The sequence below is a fragment of the Taurulus bubalis genome (genome assembly GCF_910589615.1).
Source record: "Taurulus bubalis genome assembly, chromosome: 12".
NCBI lineage: Eukaryota > Metazoa > Chordata > Actinopteri > Perciformes > Cottidae > Taurulus > Taurulus bubalis.
The window spans coordinates 9,018,521-9,035,028 of record NC_136600.1 but is presented as its reverse complement, the minus strand read 5'-3'; the positions used below and the strand labels follow the sequence as shown (position 1 = coordinate 9,035,028).

The 16,508-nt window shown below is 40.5% G+C and overlaps 1 protein-coding gene across 2 annotated transcripts; it reads left to right on the top strand.

Moving 5' to 3' along the window:
- Window positions 1-128: 128 nt before the first annotated feature.
- On the top strand, window positions 129-12,199 carry nt5c3a (5'-nucleotidase, cytosolic IIIA; the record flags this gene model as incomplete). 2 transcript variants are annotated; one of them, XM_079226985.1, is made up of 8 exons in its annotated part: window positions 129-266; window positions 8,322-8,420; window positions 8,696-8,765; window positions 9,075-9,207; window positions 9,308-9,397; window positions 10,173-10,335; window positions 10,431-10,631; window positions 10,762-12,199. In XM_079226985.1, the coding sequence occupies 8 exons, from the start codon at window positions 129-131 to the stop codon at window positions 10,861-10,863; spliced, it is 996 nt and encodes a 331-aa protein (XP_079083111.1). In that variant the 3' UTR covers window positions 10,864-12,199. The 2 variants fall into 2 exon arrangements, with proteins under 2 accessions (XP_079083111.1, XP_079083112.1); XM_079226986.1 differs by lacking the exon at window positions 129-266 and adding an exon at window positions 6,746-6,760.
- Window positions 12,200-16,508: the final 4,309 nt, after the last annotated feature.

The following is a 16,508-nucleotide window of genomic DNA, read 5'->3' as shown; positions in this document are numbered from 1 at the left end:
TCGGCCGCCAAATATCAAACAGAGTGACTCCTCTTCAATTCTCCACAGAAGATCTTCGGCCGCGATAGGGCGCCAGAGGGAGTCTCCGGTGCGGCAGCTGCTCGGTGGAGACGAATAGCAGACCCTTCATGGACAGGACGGCCGTGGTGAAGGTCGGAGCCGCGGCCAGCGCCAGCGTCTGCGCCCTGTTCGGCGGCGTGGTGCTGGCACAGTATATCGTGGCCAAGAAGAAGCGAGCGGGGAAGAAGACAAGGATCATAGAGATGGTGAGTAAAAAAACAAAAAAACGCAGACACTCGCTCGCTCTGCGCCTGCGTCAGGACGACGAGAAAACCGGAAGTGGGGGAGTTCTGCCTTCAAAATAATTCCTTCCGTTAAAAGTTGGGAATGGTCGTTCTTGGCAGGTTGTTGGTTGAGAGCAGTTTTTGTGTGACTACTTTACACATCATTATATGAAGTATGTGAACATCTAGACACAACAGGGCAGGTATTAAATACATTGGCATTGCTAGTAGTAGTTTAAACAACAACAAAACACAGCACTCGTTCGCTTATATTCTGAAAATCACGTCCGGAAGTGGCTCGTCAGAAGTGGACCCTGCATGATACTCTGCGCAGGCGCGAATTTCCCCTCAAACAGCAGCTGTTTGTGTGTGATTTAGAGGTCATCACAGAAAGAGCAGCAGCTCTTTCTTTCTGTTTAGACACCAGTGAGCTCAGACCGCAGCGAGACATCATCACTGAACCGGAGGCCAGCTTCTGGGAACAGTTTGGTGCTGAGCAGGCAGCATGGCGGTTATGCAAGCTGCAGCACAGGAGGAGAACACTCTGTCCAGCTTCCTAACCTGTCCAACAGGAATTATTACCATCCCCAACTAATAACTACAGACAAATGGGGTCAAAGGGCCATATGTCAAGACTTGTTTGACTCAAGTACACATGACTTTTATTTTTTTTACATGTTTTTAGAAACATTTCTTATACACATTCAGAATTGTATCCTATATCTTAAAATATGAATTCTTACCTTCACTTACTTGCAAATCTCCTATTTACATAACCTTGTTATTCCAAAATGTATGTATTTTTTATAAACTCGTTGAATCTGTGCATACAGGACCGATACCATTTGCATTTTTCTAATGTGTGAGGTCATAAAGTCAGTTCTTTATTTTCTATTTAACCTAAATACCATCCCTCAAATACCCATGTGCGGATTTATGTTATTCGTACATATATTTTTGTTCTCATTAAGTAGTTTCTAATTTGCAACATGGAGCCAGGCGGCAACCTCCGGTTCTGCAGGGTGAAGCCAAGGCTCCGTGTCTCAAAACCTGCATTCTCTCTAGTGTCCATCAGGGGGCGACTCCTCTGGTTGTAGAGAAGTCTATGAGAAAATGACTCTTGATTTATTCCCTCAGTAAACATTGTAAACATTAGTTTATGGTCTCAATCTCTAGTTTCAAGTCTTCTTCAATACAGCATGATGTTCATTTTTAGTAAATGATGGTCATTTAGAGTGAAACAGACCCTAAAGCAGGGTATGCTTTAGGGCGGGGCTACAAGGTGATTCACAGGTCACTGCCGCTACTCCTTCTCCGCTACCTCCTGATATTGTGCAGCCACTACAAGGTGTTTCTTTATACTGTATCTCGACTAGAATCTTTGTGATTCATCATGTCTGAGTCATTTGGCCCCACCTTTACAGGTACATAGTTGTACGCTCAGAGGCACATAGGGGGGATGAGTCAACCCGGGAATCAGATTTATTTGCGTTGTGACAGACCAAACCAGTGTATGTAGATAAGTAAATGGACTGAAATGACACAGGAGCAAAGGCAGCCATTTGTTTTGCTCTGTTTTTTTGCAAATCCAGTCGTCTGCCGAAGGACTGACCCCAAAGGAGGAGCTTTGGGGGATCCGGTAGCCACTCCGGCTGCCGGATGGAGACCGTTTAGCTTGTTTAGCTTGTTTCCTGTCCGACCTGCTTTTGATGAGGCCTGGTTCTACAGAAGCACACAAACATCCGCTCTGAGCTCCCATGACACTGAAACCGCACGACGACAAAACTCCGGCAGGCTTTCATTTTGTGTCCTGTATTTAACTTTTTACGGGGACATTCCTCTACCGAGCGAGTTTTTTCTCTAAAAACCCAGCTGTGTCGTTTCAGACATACTTGAGCATCTTAATGAAACACTAAAGATGTCCAGTTTTGGAGGACATGAAGAAGATGGTTAGATGTTTTTCACACGAATGTGAGAACTGTAAACTATCTTCACATGTGAAAAAAAAAAGATAGACACTTCTATTTTTCTCCCCGTCACATCCAGAGCTGTAACTGTACTTTGGCGTTAAACTGAGTAATGGATCAGCGTTTTCGCCACAAAGTTGAGAAATTATTTATATTTATGTTCTCTGTCTGATGCCGTCATCTGGAGGGATTCACACTGAGTGAGTTGTTGTTGTTGTAGTGTGTTCCGTCCCAATGATTATATATCATTTCATTATGCTAGTCAAACAACGAGGCTTTAGGTAGCCCTCTAGGATCCGTTTTTTGTCAGTTTCCGCTACTTAGATGCATAGTTTATTTTCAAAATAAAGCCCTGTGTTCACAGGTTTTGATCCGTCCATCCTCTGTCTGAAAAGGGTTGTTGCTGGTTTCTGTGAGGGAGTGTGTCTCACCTCGTTTCCCTCTGGAGGGCAGCGCTGAGCTACAGCTGGTCTGTAAGTCTGTGTTTTCTTTATGTTGCTGCGTTCCAGAAATCAGCTCAAATGTTTATTTGTGGAAAGGAGGAGAGACGATAAAACCAAAGCAACAAACGAGTATTTAGGGTTTTGCTACATACAGCACAGTATACAGTAGTTTTTGCCGTTACACATGAGAACGGTATTATTGTGTGACAATAACAGTGGTTTTATAGTTTGAATTGCAGAAGGACAGAGACATTTGATTATGAGTTTGAAGGAAGGATAAAATAACAACTCAGTGTTTTGTTCCCCTGATCGTTCACAGAGGAATATATTTTTTTCTGCCATTTTATTAAGTTGATTAGGGTTTGGTAATTATTCAATATTACTGGTCACAAGTATTCAAATATCTTGACTAAGAACATTCGTTATATTTTTTTATTATAGGATTTAGGTTTTGTCACTCAATCGGTAGTATGTGCACCTTTCTTTTGTAAGTTGTTGGAAAAAGCTGTTGAAAGGATGGTGATAGCGATGAAAACTGAAACTATTTTTTAAAATTATTTTTACTGGCAATACTGTGTTATCAGCAGTGCCAGATGTCTGTTGCCATGACGACCTAGAGCGTTTCCCAGTGGAGGCGGGGCCACAGGAAGCTGATGAAGGGCCCCTTGACGCAAAAAGCGGGGCCCGGTGTCGAACCCTCATGACACTAATGCACGTCCACGTGGGTTTCAGAAAAAATAACAAGGCCCTCGGAGGCATTCGTGTACTTTAACTTGTCCCAGAGATGGTTGCTGTTTGGATTGGTGGGGAGAACTGGTATTTGTATATTTCTCTGTGTGGCTGACAGGAAAAGATCTCCCCGTCTACACAGAGTATCAGCAGCAGCAATAGGAACAGATTTAAATAGTATACTTAAATACAGCAGAAGCAGCTCAAGTTTAGTAGTAGTAGTAGTAGTAAGAGTTGTAGTAGGCGGAGGAGGATAAGGAGTAGTAGTAACAGATGGATTGAAGTAGAGAAAATAGTCTCTGTAGTAGCAGTAATATCAGCAGAATAAGTTTAAGTAACGGACTAGTACAAGTAGAAATAAAGGGTAGTTGTAGAAAACGTTGCAATGGCATTATTGGACATATGGTAAGAGAATGTACAAAAGTGTCGATAGTAGTGCTATAAGATTAGCAGTATTATTAATCGTAGCAAACGTTGCAGTAGTGTTTTGGGATGTGCAGTAGTAGTAGTAGTAGTAGTAGTGGTGGGAGTAGAAGTTGCAGTAGAATTACTAGTTGTAGTAGAACTAGTAGTAGCAGCAGTATTAGTAATAGTAGAACAAGTTGCAGTGGTGTCAATAGTAGTTGTAGTATTAGTAGAAGTATAATAATTGTTGTTGTACTAGTAGCAAAGTTCAGCAGAAGGAATAGTGTTGCTAGCAGAAGTTGCAGTAGGATGAGAATCAGAAGCAGTGACAGATAGTAGCAACAATCGCAGTAAAGGTGGTAACAACGGTAGTCGTAGTAATTGTACTAGTAGAAATAGGACTAGTAGTGGCTGCAGTAATATCATCAGTATAAGTAGTAGTAAGAGAGTTGAAGAGGTAGTAAATACTGCAATTGTTACACTGATGGAAGAGGTAATTGTAGCAGTACTAGTAGTACTAAGGGCGTTGCAGTATAAGTACAGTGGTTTGTGTTCTGTCGTGCAAAGTAGCATTCAAACTTCTGTAAGCTTTGAGAACAGATGCATCACCTTCATTCCTCCCTCCTTACCTCCTTATTTTCATCTTTTATCTTCGTCTCCGTGTGATTTATGTCCAAAATGTTTCCAAATGTTTTCACATGAATATAAAATAGATATTAGAGATGAATTATGAGCCGTTTACACTTACCTCTAATAATAATACATCATTACTCTATCTTACTAATGACAAGATTTGTTTTAATCCATAAAAATACAACCGTTTACTTCTTTATCATTTTAATTATGAAAAAATAAAGTACTATGACACAATTATAAGTATAACAGTGAGAGTTTTTATGTTTTACTGACTTCAGAGCATTGATATGATTTTTGGGAAGATAGAAGAAGAAAAAAAATAGTCTGGATCCTCGTAGACCAGTTGCTGTAATCACTGAGTTCTCAGCTACATTCAGGTAATCCAAAACTCCCGACACCGCACCGATAATCCTCCAAAGACGTTGTGAAACAGCTCCAGGCGATCGGCAACAACAACCGCTGGAGCTTTGCTGCATTTTTCAGTTCAGTCTGCAGGTTCGTACCTGAAACGGCAGCGTTAAAACTCCAGGTGTTCAACTGCAAAGACGAGGAAGAAGTGATCGCACAGGCTCGTCCCTCTGAGCCCAGAGTTCACTGTCATTGTGCTGAAGTGTAATCGGAGAGCGGCGACCCAGTCTTTTTGGGAGGGAGTTGTGGTATGCAACTCAGTCAAGGCCGGGCGGAGGACGAGCTTGTCTCATGTTCTTAGGTATCAGCGTGCTTTAGTTCACGAAAACATAACCGACATAAGCCTTTACATAAAAAAGCTTGTAGCCATATTACTTGTTTTAACCAGGTGGCAAAAGTGAAGCCGACGATTCGTGTCTTAATGCTGCATTCTCTCTACTGACCATCAGGCGGCAACTCCTCTTGTTGTATAGAAGTCTATGCTTCATGTCTTAAAGCTGCATTCTCTAGTGTCCATCAGGGGGCGACTCCTGTGGTTGTATAGAAGTCTATGAGAAAATGACTCTACTACTCGATTTATTCCCTCAGTAAACATTGTAAACATGAGTTTATGTCTCAATCTCTAGTTTCAAGTCTTCTTCAATACAGCATGATGTTCATTTAATAAATTATGGTCCATTTAAAACAGACCATAGAGCAGGGGTGCTTTAGTGCGGGGCTACACGGTGATAACAAAAGCTCTTTGTTGGCTTGGAGTTTGTTTTCATTGCACACATTTCTAAATTATTACCAGCGGGGGGGGACTATCCATTGTGGAACCAAACTGCCTGACGCTCACGCTGAACCTTGACCCTCGTGACCTTCCGTCCGCCGTCAAGTTATTTGCTGCATGTATGTGTGAAATGTGTGTGATCAGCAGCGCCGAAGCGAGTCAACCCTCTCCGATTGAGTTTAAAGGGTTACCTTGTCATGGGGTCAAAGGTCACATTACTGGACTAGGGTAGGTTTCAAATGTTCCTCCGCTGGCCCCATTCCACGTCTATTATACTGATGTGGACATGGGTCAGCGGAAATTGTCATTGTGTGTTAAATTCTTTATTGTATCATGTTAAAGCCATAAAATGATCTTCAGCATTGAGACAAACAGAATTATGTATGTATATTCTTAGTGTTTTATTGCTTCACTATTCTTCACACCTTTCAATATACTGTAGTGTCTGACTACTACTACTAAAATACAAAAGTCTTTTACAATCAATATTATTCTTATCATAAAAAACTATAATACTAAAATAACTATACATACAATAACACTTATTTTGGTCTTTGAACCTTCCAAGCGCCTGGTTCACAGGGTAAATCAATCGTACCATTTTAGATAAAGCTTCTTTAATTTGAATGTTCCCGCCAAATATATTTTTAAAATTCCAAACTGGCTTCCATTATATTAATATGTATATAATATATAAATATTTTAAAATCTTGGAAATTCCCACAGAATTCCTACATCCAGAAGTAGTTTGACTCTCTGCTGACGCCTCTTAAGATGACTTTAGCACTTGATGTTTTTAAAGGTTTCATTTAAAAAACAGATTAACATCAATCACAACTGCAAATTCTTTAAGAGGAATTCTGTTTCAGTAAATAAGTTTACATTTAGTAACTGTGTCGCAAGCATCACGTCTTTTTAAACCCAACAGTCTCTTTATTATTCTGAATGAAGCATTTATGTGGCAAATAATCGTGGTGTTTAAAACCTCTCTGTAAAGGGGGAGGGGTCATCTTGGGCAACGCCCCCCTTCCCCGACTGTTGCTGTCGATATAAAAACCCTCTGCAGCCACGTAATCTTTTCCTCGCTCTCGTTTTAGCCGACACAACAGACCCGCGGTAAGTGTGCGTGTGTGTGCGTGCGTGCGTGTGCGTGCGTATGCGTGCGTGTGTGTGTACGTGTGTGTGCGTGTGTGTGTGTATGCCCCAAAGTCTTTGCTAAAAAAGTGGACAAAATCCTCCTGAATGTCCTCCTCTGATGTTCGGATGCTCTGACCTTTGACCTCAGTATGTGCTGCTTGTAATGTACCTGAACACTTTAACCTCTTGTAAATTGTAACTTGCTCTCGCCGAAAAAGATCAGGCCCGTTAAATCTTTGCAACATGTGTATATTTCTATAAATATGGGACAGGAATGTGACGCAGTATCACATTTAGGATCTTCATTATCGATTGGATGTGCCGATTTTGTTTTCTGGATTATTTCTATTAATCGTTTGGTCTTTGAAATGTTGGGAAAATAGTGAAAAATGTCCATCCCAGTTTCTCAAAGTTAAAGATTATGTCTTTAAAGGTCTTGTGTTGTGAGTCCAAAACCCCAAATATTCAGTTTAATGGTAAATAAAACAAAAAAAGCAGGAAAGGAGAGGCTGAAAAACTGCATTTTCGGTCAGTAGACTAATTGCTGCAGCTCTGATCTTGACGGGACTGTTGTATGTTTGTTGTTGATCGTGAAGCAGAATATCCAGTTTGTCCAAACAGCAGGTTTGAGTTTCACAGTTGTTCATGTTTGATTCTAAACTTCAACGTGTGCAAGTCTCGACAAAGGCTTTACTCAGGGAGTTCAGGAAGTTCTTCTGGCTCTTTGCACGCTGAGTGTTTGTGTGTGTGAGTGACGTGTTTATTTAAGTGTAGGCAGCAACTAGGTTTTTATTTTTAGTTTGTGTTCTGAGTGTCGTGTTTCTGTAGGATCAGAGTGATTCATAAAGGCTTCTTCTGCAGCCCTCAAGTTGCATCAGAAAGGGCTTTTAAATATTCATAATTGCGTCTATTGAGCCATGTATGTATGTGAGTATTGCTAGATGCTAAAAGTCGATCAATTAATTTCCCCTTGGGGATGAATAAAGTATAAATCTATTTATCTAACTCGATATGTCGCTCCTCAATAAAGAAATTCAGCAAAAGCAACATAACTCCTGAATGTTCTTGCCTATTATCGGTCAATAAATCCAGTTGAGAATGAGTTATTTGATCATATAAAATATTTTCGTCTCTTAGTCGATTAGTTTTTTTTCATGCTTTCTTTCGTGCTCCAAGAAACTTACGAGCACGTCTCTTAGTCGTCAAAATTGTGTGAGCGTTAGTCAACTTGCTTTAAGAAAACATCTTGCACCAAAAAAAAGAATACAAAAACATCCTGTTGTCGAGTAATGGGAAGCTTTGAGAGCAGACTCCATGTTGCCCCGGTCAGGAAGAAGGTCACCGGCTCTCTGCAGGGTGTGTTGCTGCCCGCTTGTTTGTGTGTTTCTGCACAGCTTGTTAGACAACACCAGCAGATTCCAAAACAATCAGCTATTCCATAACTCCTGAAACCCGGACCAGGACACAAAGTAACCTAGAAGTAATGACATCATCCTCTTCGTACCGGAGCTCTAACCACGGACTCTCCCTCCTCTCACAGATGCCTCAGTTCGAGAAGACGACGGTCCACATGAGGGACCCCGAGAGGGTGGAGCAGATCATCTGTGGCCTCATCAAAGGAGGAGCCTCCAAACTGCAGGTTAGAACGGCAGGGAGTCCTGTTGTGGTGCAACGGCGCCACCCGGTGGTACCGAAGCTCACAGGCCTTTAGCAGCCTTTTTCAGGCTCCTCATCTATTATCCGGATCTTAACTTTCTACTTCCGGCTGAGTGTTTTTACGCCTGGAGGTGGAACAGAAATAGAAAGTCCAGCGTCCAAGTTTGTGTGGTGCTTCATGTCCCTCTTCTCTCGCTCATGTCCCCCCACACTGAGCTCCTGTGTTTCATGGCATGTTTTTCTTCGGCTCCGTTGCAGATCATCACAGACTTCGACATGACGCTAAGCAAGTTCGCCGTCAACGGCAAACGATGTCCGACGTGCCACAGTAAGTGCAACCCGGCAAAAACAAAAAAACAACGAGGCGTTTCTTGGGCCCCGTTTTGCACACTGAGGTGATCTACTAATTTGTAATCATTTCGGAGATCGTCTGTGAGCTTCTCTGTGATTTTGGGGTCGTATTTGTTTTCTCAGCGCCTTTTTTATTAACGGATGTTGCGCAGAGCCATGACATTATATTCAGAGTATGAGTCCGTAAATACAGATTTATTAGTCACTGACGAGGGTTTTTCTTATTTTTTTCTTGCTCGTTTTGAAACCCTGTATTATAATGTTGTCCTTCCCCTTCTTTGAGCAGACATCATCGATGACTGCAAGCTGGTGACGGAGGAGTGCAGGACGAAGCTGCTGCAGCTGAAGAACAAATACTATCCCATCGAGGTCGACCCCCATCTCACCATGGAGGAGAAATACCCGTTCATGGTGGAGTGGTAAGACGTTTTTGAATAAAAGGAAAACACTTCATGTCTGTGTTTCTGCTCACGACCGGCAGTTCACACCGTGACACGTGTGCTGTGTTTTTGTCTGCAGGTATTTCAAGTCCCACACGTTGCTCGTGGAGCAGCGGTTAGAGAGAGACAAGCTGGCGGAGGTGGTGGGAGAGTCTGACGCTGCACTCAGGTGCGTGTTCCTGGACACTCCGTTGCATTGTGGGTATTTAGCCAATGGCGATGCCCTTGTCTAGAAAGGCCACAACACGAGCGAGGAGGTTGTAGCTCAGGGCTTTTCTTATTGCTCTCAAGACGAGACAGAAAATACTTTTGTTATTTACAAAACACTGCTTTTGTCTTTTTAAATGTGATCATTTAAATTAATGTGTTCTGACGCTGTTTAATATTTGTTTGGCTATTGTTTGCAAAAAAAAGAAAAAACTATTGTTATTTGTATTTACTATCTATTCAGAAACAAAATGCGACATTTTTGTATCCGAGTTCAACTCTTTAATTAAGTACTCTGCAGGATCGGAACCAGGAAGTGAGTAATTATTTAACACATTCAATTGTTTTGTTCTACAATATAAAATCAAGAAATGTTTTACAGTACAAGTTACAGTAAAAAAAACAGTACAGTAAAAGTTTACAAGTGTCTTAAAAAAAAAAGAGGATAAAAGAGACGACTAAGCATCCTCACTAGAACACTCGTCCTCATTTGGCTTAGTTCCTTTATAACGTTAGCTTCTTACTTTACAATTCAAACATCACAAAAGAGTTTATTAGTGAAGATTATCATAAACAAGTTTATTTTCTTCTATAATCCAAAATTCAGTTAAAGAATCCTGTTGTTGTTGTTGTCTTTCCTGGTTGGCTACAAAAAGACGTCGTCCCAAAAGACGTTGTCCTTTACTTGTACAGCCGTGACCAGAATGACCAACGTGTCCCTATCGGCTTGGTTTCAGGGACGGATACGAGCAGTTCTTCGACCGCCTGCAGCAGCACAACGTGCCCGTCTTCATCTTCTCTGCCGGCCTGGGCGACGTCCTGGAGGAAATCATCCGCCAGGCCGGAGTCTACCACCCCAACGTCAAGGTCGTCTCCAACTTCATGGACTTCGACGAAAACGTGAGTCCCCTGCCGTTGTTCTTCTTCCGCTCTTCTGGCCTCGAGGTCTGGTCTGATTGCCGCGCCCTACCGGGGTCTGCTCCCTCTCCTCGCAGGGCGTCCTGAAGGGTTTCAAAGGCGAGCTGATCCACGTGTACAACAAGCACGACGGCGCCCTGCGGAACACGGAATACTTCAAACAGGTGAAGGAGTACTGCAACGTCATCCTCATGGGCGACTCGCTGGGGGACCTCAGCATGGCCGACGGCGCGCCCAACGTGGAGAACATCCTCAAGATCGGCTTCCTCAACGACAAGGTACAAAACCGCCAAGGCGCACAAGGGTCCTCAAATCAATGGAGCTTGAACGCATCATAACATAACTCGATGCAACCTCTGTTAACGATGGCGGAATTTCGTCTGATTTTTTTCCCGTCTCACTCTGCAGGTGGAAGAGCGGCTCGACAAATATCTGGACTCTTACGACATCGTCCTGGTAAAGGACGAGACTCTGGAAGTGCCCAACGCCATCCTCCAGAAGGTTCTATAACTCCACCTACAGCCTTGAGCTTGTCAGACTTCTAACACCCACCTCCACTTTCTCTGGATCAATCTTCCAACGTCAACCTTTAAAAAGCCTTTTGGAAGACGTTTCACATCTCCTGAATGAACTGTTTTAAACGTCTACGGTAGCGTCTCTGGTGTGTTTTTTTCAGTTTCAAATTGTTTTTTCGATGTTCTCTTATGATTATAAAAAAAAGAATAACCAAAAGTGAGACACACACACACACACACACACACACACACACTCTCTCCATAGTTATAATTTGCACAATTGTTGGATTATTTGGGGTGTTCTCTTTGAGCATGTCAGATGTAAAGCTACGTTCGAGCTTGAGGAAGTACTTTAGTACTTAAAGGAAAGCGTTGCTTGGTGACGGCAGCGATAGAATAACATTTTAGGGGGGCGGGGGGTTCAGATTGTCAACATAAAACCCGGACGATGTGAGGAAACGCACTTTAAATTCTCACGTGCGGGGTAGATCCGCCTGCATACTTAACGTAGCTTGGCGATCATCTTTGTTTATCTTTTTATTTCATTTTTCGAATGTCGGAACACGTTCTTGCACAGAAGAGTTTTTAAACGTCAGCTTTATTGTTCTCGTTTGGCGTCGTATAGAACACACAGAACGAAGAAGCGTCTCTCTTCCCTTGGAACATTTGTGGCATTTTGAATTTGTGAACTTCTCCACATGGCGGACCCAACAATGGACTGATCTCCGTGACTGTGTTTAAGGTTAAAGGGGTTAAGTCATAATTCTAGAGATGACCTCTTGTGCGGGAATTACGACCCCCTCAAATCCCCTCAAACCAAAGTAAGAGGTGCTGAAAAATAACAATATTACAATATATCTAGAAGTGTATATGAAAGTATAGTTTGCCTGTGGCTCATTAAAATCCAGCATAAGACCAATTTAATTTAGTTTTATTGACTATCATTCTGTGGTTAAGATCGGAGCTTCTACCTCTTGACATATTCATCTAAGTGGTTTTTCAGTTGGAGGTTCAAAGTAAATGTGTCACCGGCTCCCTGTTGTGTTCTCTTTGTGTTTTAAATGTGCTGCTATCACCTGCATGTTGCCTTTTCTCATCGTTAAGTTTAAGAAGCAGGAACGACTCAAATATATATATGTATGTATATGTATATGTATATATATATATATGTATGTATGTATGTATGTATGAGAAATGTATATTGTTTTATTGCATTTTGGAGGGATCTCCAGAAGCATAGACTGGTGTGTTGTATTTTTATAAGCAGATGGCTTTCTCTCTTTTTCTTTGTTGGTGTGATTTTAAAATGCAATAAAATTGTCTTTTTGTGAGCCGAGACTCTGGAACACAGACCTGAAAGCTCTTTGAAGAAAAATATCAGTAATAGCAATTAATCATATAATTTTGAATATGAAAATAATAGAAAGGAAGGAGAAACAAAGTGAGGTACCAAGACTTGTTTTTATTTGTAGTACTGTTTATCAATATTTAGAGTAAATGTTGAGATAATGAAGTGTACACACACACACACACACACACACACACACACAGGGTGAGGATCAATGGTGCTACATCAACTTCCGTTTTGTTTGGATGGGACCCAGAAAAAGTAAAGTGTATTTATGTTGCACTTATCACAGACAAGAGCTCACAAAGTGCTGTACAGGAGTCGAAAGAATAAAGAATAGAAACATAAATGAACCCAAGTGACCATAACAGGGTCCAAAACAGGTAAAAAAGCACAATAAAAAAAAAAACGAAGTTGCAGTGAAATACAGAATAAAAACAAATAAATATAAAGCAGGCCATGAGCGTGTATTTAACCATGCGCCAGTGTAAAAGGTTAAGTCTTTAGTTGTTTTTATGAATGACATCACAGGATCAGCAAACCATCAGGGTGCAGGCAGAGCGTTCCATAACTTTGGACTTTCGTCTGAAGGCGAGTGTGTGGGACGGACAGAAAATTTAGCAGGTTGGATTGAGAGGCTGGTGAATATGGGTGAAGTAGTTCAGATGCAGGAGTCTGGCCGTGCAGTGCCCGCGACCTGCAACCGGTTAATCGCAGACTTACTGAGTGAGGAGAAAAGTGCATTGCAGTAATCAATACATGTATGATCATTTCTAATTCGGCTGTTGATAATACAGAGCTCAGATTGCTGATATTTCTTAGGTGGAGGAAACAAAATCTGGAGAGATGTCAAGGGGAAACTGCCAGGTCGGGTTGAGTTGTTGTCTGCCGTTCCATAAACGTCCTGCAGGTGGCGCCAAACGACCCAAAAGTCCAACTAAAAAAATCTGGAAACGGTTGCAGGAAGAGATAGAAGGTTGGTCAACGTGGCATTTAGGGAATTCTATAACTTACATCTGTACACTTGAACGTGGCTCGTTGGTCTAGGGGTATGATTCTCGCTTAGGGTGCGAGAGGTCCCGGGTTCAAATCCCGGACGAGCCCACCCTTTTGTTTAAAGTCCTGAAATAAATTACTCTTACAATTTAAGATTGTAAGTGTGTTAGTGCCGAAGAGATGCGACGTTATATAATAAAGATTTGACAGATTAGCTCAAACGAGATCGATTCATTTCAAACCTGTAACAAATAATAAGAAAACAAAAAAAGCATTACTAATAAAATGAACATTAAACATATACAGCAAATTCTAAATTCACCAAACAAATAAATAAGTAAATATTATAAGTTTATAAAAGAATAGACAGATGTTCACCCTTGTAAAGCTCTACCCTTTTTTTTATGAACTTAAATGAGTTAAATAATGAACTCAATGTTTTTCACATATGCACATAAACAATACACTTGTTTCGCCCACTTGATATTTATTTAATGCACGCAATCTAGAAAGATTGAGTGAAGGTAACAAAAGTGTGAACACTCTTACTGTCAGTGTTGCCAAACTTGGGCAGATTAGTCTGTGAAAATCCACAAAAGAATCCACAATAAGGGATACAGTGACTGTATTGAAGGTTATTTCCACGATTTTTAGGGCATACATGGACATCCTGCTTGTTAATGTAACTATTTGACATGAGTTGGCAAGTAGCTAATTTACTTACATTTGTCGTAATAACTCAATGCTTTGGGTTTCAGTGCAGATTTAACAATAAACAATTTTGTCAAAGAAGAAATGACCAATCTGTATTAGTTTCATATATTAATAATATGACAGCAAACAAACATGTAGCTAAGTTAATACTCGCTAACGCTGGATATAAACAGTGATAGTAAAGCGTTAATGCACTTCATTCAGCTCCCTATGTCAGAGGAGACATGATCAGCCTGTCGTAGTTTGATATATTTGTACTGCCCTAACTGGATGTGATGTCAAAGAGAAACGTCTGCCTTGCACACACATAAAGAAGACAATGTGGTGGAAATTCATCTTTTCAACCTGCTTGTGAGAAATCAACGTGAAGAGAAAGCTCTCAAATGTCTTTAAGTACTTTATTAAACAGACACTTAGAATAATTCAGCTGAATGGATAGAGCTCTTTCCCCACGGATGGTTCGGAGGTCAAACCACGAGAGAAGGTTCAACAGAGTATTGCCCCCCAGGGTTAAGCGATTCAAGTTGTATCTAAAGAAGAACATAGTTGATTTAAATTTGAATATTGCTATCAATGCACAAATAAATCAGTGCAGGGCTCCATAACAATTGTAGGCAGAAAGATTAGTTTAATTCCACATATTTCCTTAAACAACATTGACATCATGTTTTTGCAAGTCCATTGAACCATTATGCCTTGAGTTGGCAATCGCTGATCATCACTAAGATTATATTAGTCATTGAGATTATTTTGGCATGGGATAATGAAATTAGCTAGCAAGCTCTTAAATGTGTGAAATTTAACAACTTGATGCTTCCTCCACACACAAATCCTTAATAAGACCTTAAGGCCAATGTTGATTTTACATTAATGTTTTGGAGTGAAAACAAATAAGATGGCTTAAAAGTCGTAGAGTACATTGAAGTAATGCATAGTATAGCCTGTGGAAAAATGTCACAAATGGTCATAGAATATCAAGTATGGGAATAAAAGTAAGAAAGGCGGTATGATGAAAAATTCAAAAATATATATAGTACAAATGGCATTATTTCCTCTTTTATTCATTGTCCAATAACTCCTGGTTTTACATCCATCAGAAATTGTCCCTTAAATGCTGCTGCTGTATCATACGTTCAACAGAGTAAACGATTAAACCATGAAGTACCTGATAAATAACATCAGGTGCAAGTGTAGAAACAGAAATATTCAATATGAAAAACTAAAATCATAAACAATAAAACTATCAACAGTACGTAAGAATTAAATGACAAAAACGATGTTGGATGTGCACTTCAAAGAGAAAAGCATGAATTACATTTCAAACTGAAGCAACCAAAGTCAGTGTTCTTTTGTTTAAAAAAAAGAATTACCATTACAACCTCCAGAACAACTTCATAACAGCTAAAACTCTTGTTTTTGCTGACCTTCTGTGGTTTAACTCAATTCACAGCGATGCAGAAGTGTACTCCAGTGCACTGTGACAACACTGTGGCTGCGGTTGCAGGTACAACAAACTCAAAACCTTGAAGGGAGACAGTGGAGCGAATTCAAGTGGCAATTAAATGATAATCGCACATCGACATGGACTTTTCATTTGTACAAGCAAGAATGTTATTTTTTCTTTCAAACGTTCTAAAGTTTGCCAACGTGAGCCGCCGTAAGCTTAGCTGTAGCAGTAAAATACCAAAGTGTATTGAATTCAGCAAGAATGTATTTTATGAGTTTTTTCCAGGCATAGAAAAGAACGAGGTGAAATGTACACCATCGGCGTCGGTGTTTTAGCTGGTAAGGAGTTATCGGCCACCACAACAAAAGGAGAAAAGTCACGAAAGAAAACAATACATTCTACGATCAATCACATGGAGCATGCGGGTGGATGTTTGGTTCCGTGCGTCTCCACCTGTGGGCCTTTACGCCGTCTTCAACTACGCCTACGTCACCAATGTGCGTTTATTTACACCAGTGAAATGTAAGGAAATAAAGTATGCTTTAAAAAATCTTATATTTAGACAACTTTGATCCCATATCAAATACAAAAGTGCAAAACGACTCAAGAACAGGGCAGGACCATAATCTGATTGGTTAGAAAAGATACATCCATCTGAGAATAGGTTACTCATGAAAGTAAATAATTCAAATTAGGAAGTGAAATAATCAAAACAAATTATAAAAATGATGTGATTGTTTCATCAGTACTGAGATGGGATTACTTAAAATAATAAATAAATAAAAAATATTTTTTTCTGTTCAAAAACAGTAAAAAACATTAATATATGTGTCACTAAAATCTAGTCATTTTACAAGATATTTCATCAGTATTTGTGGCCATATTTTCGGTTTCAGACATAACTTAACCATGTGTCAACGATACTTTAGTTCACTTTTGGAACAAATATTACTGGGACCACTACAGAAAGTTGCAGATGAACATTTAATATCCAGGGATCCACATTAGAGACCAGTGTAGCTAGTTATTAGTTTTACCATGTGACCTTCTGTCACATGATCAAATAAAGACTCGACATTAGACAACATAAATTTACATATAACCCGACAATCGTGATTGCATATCCGTGTGTGAC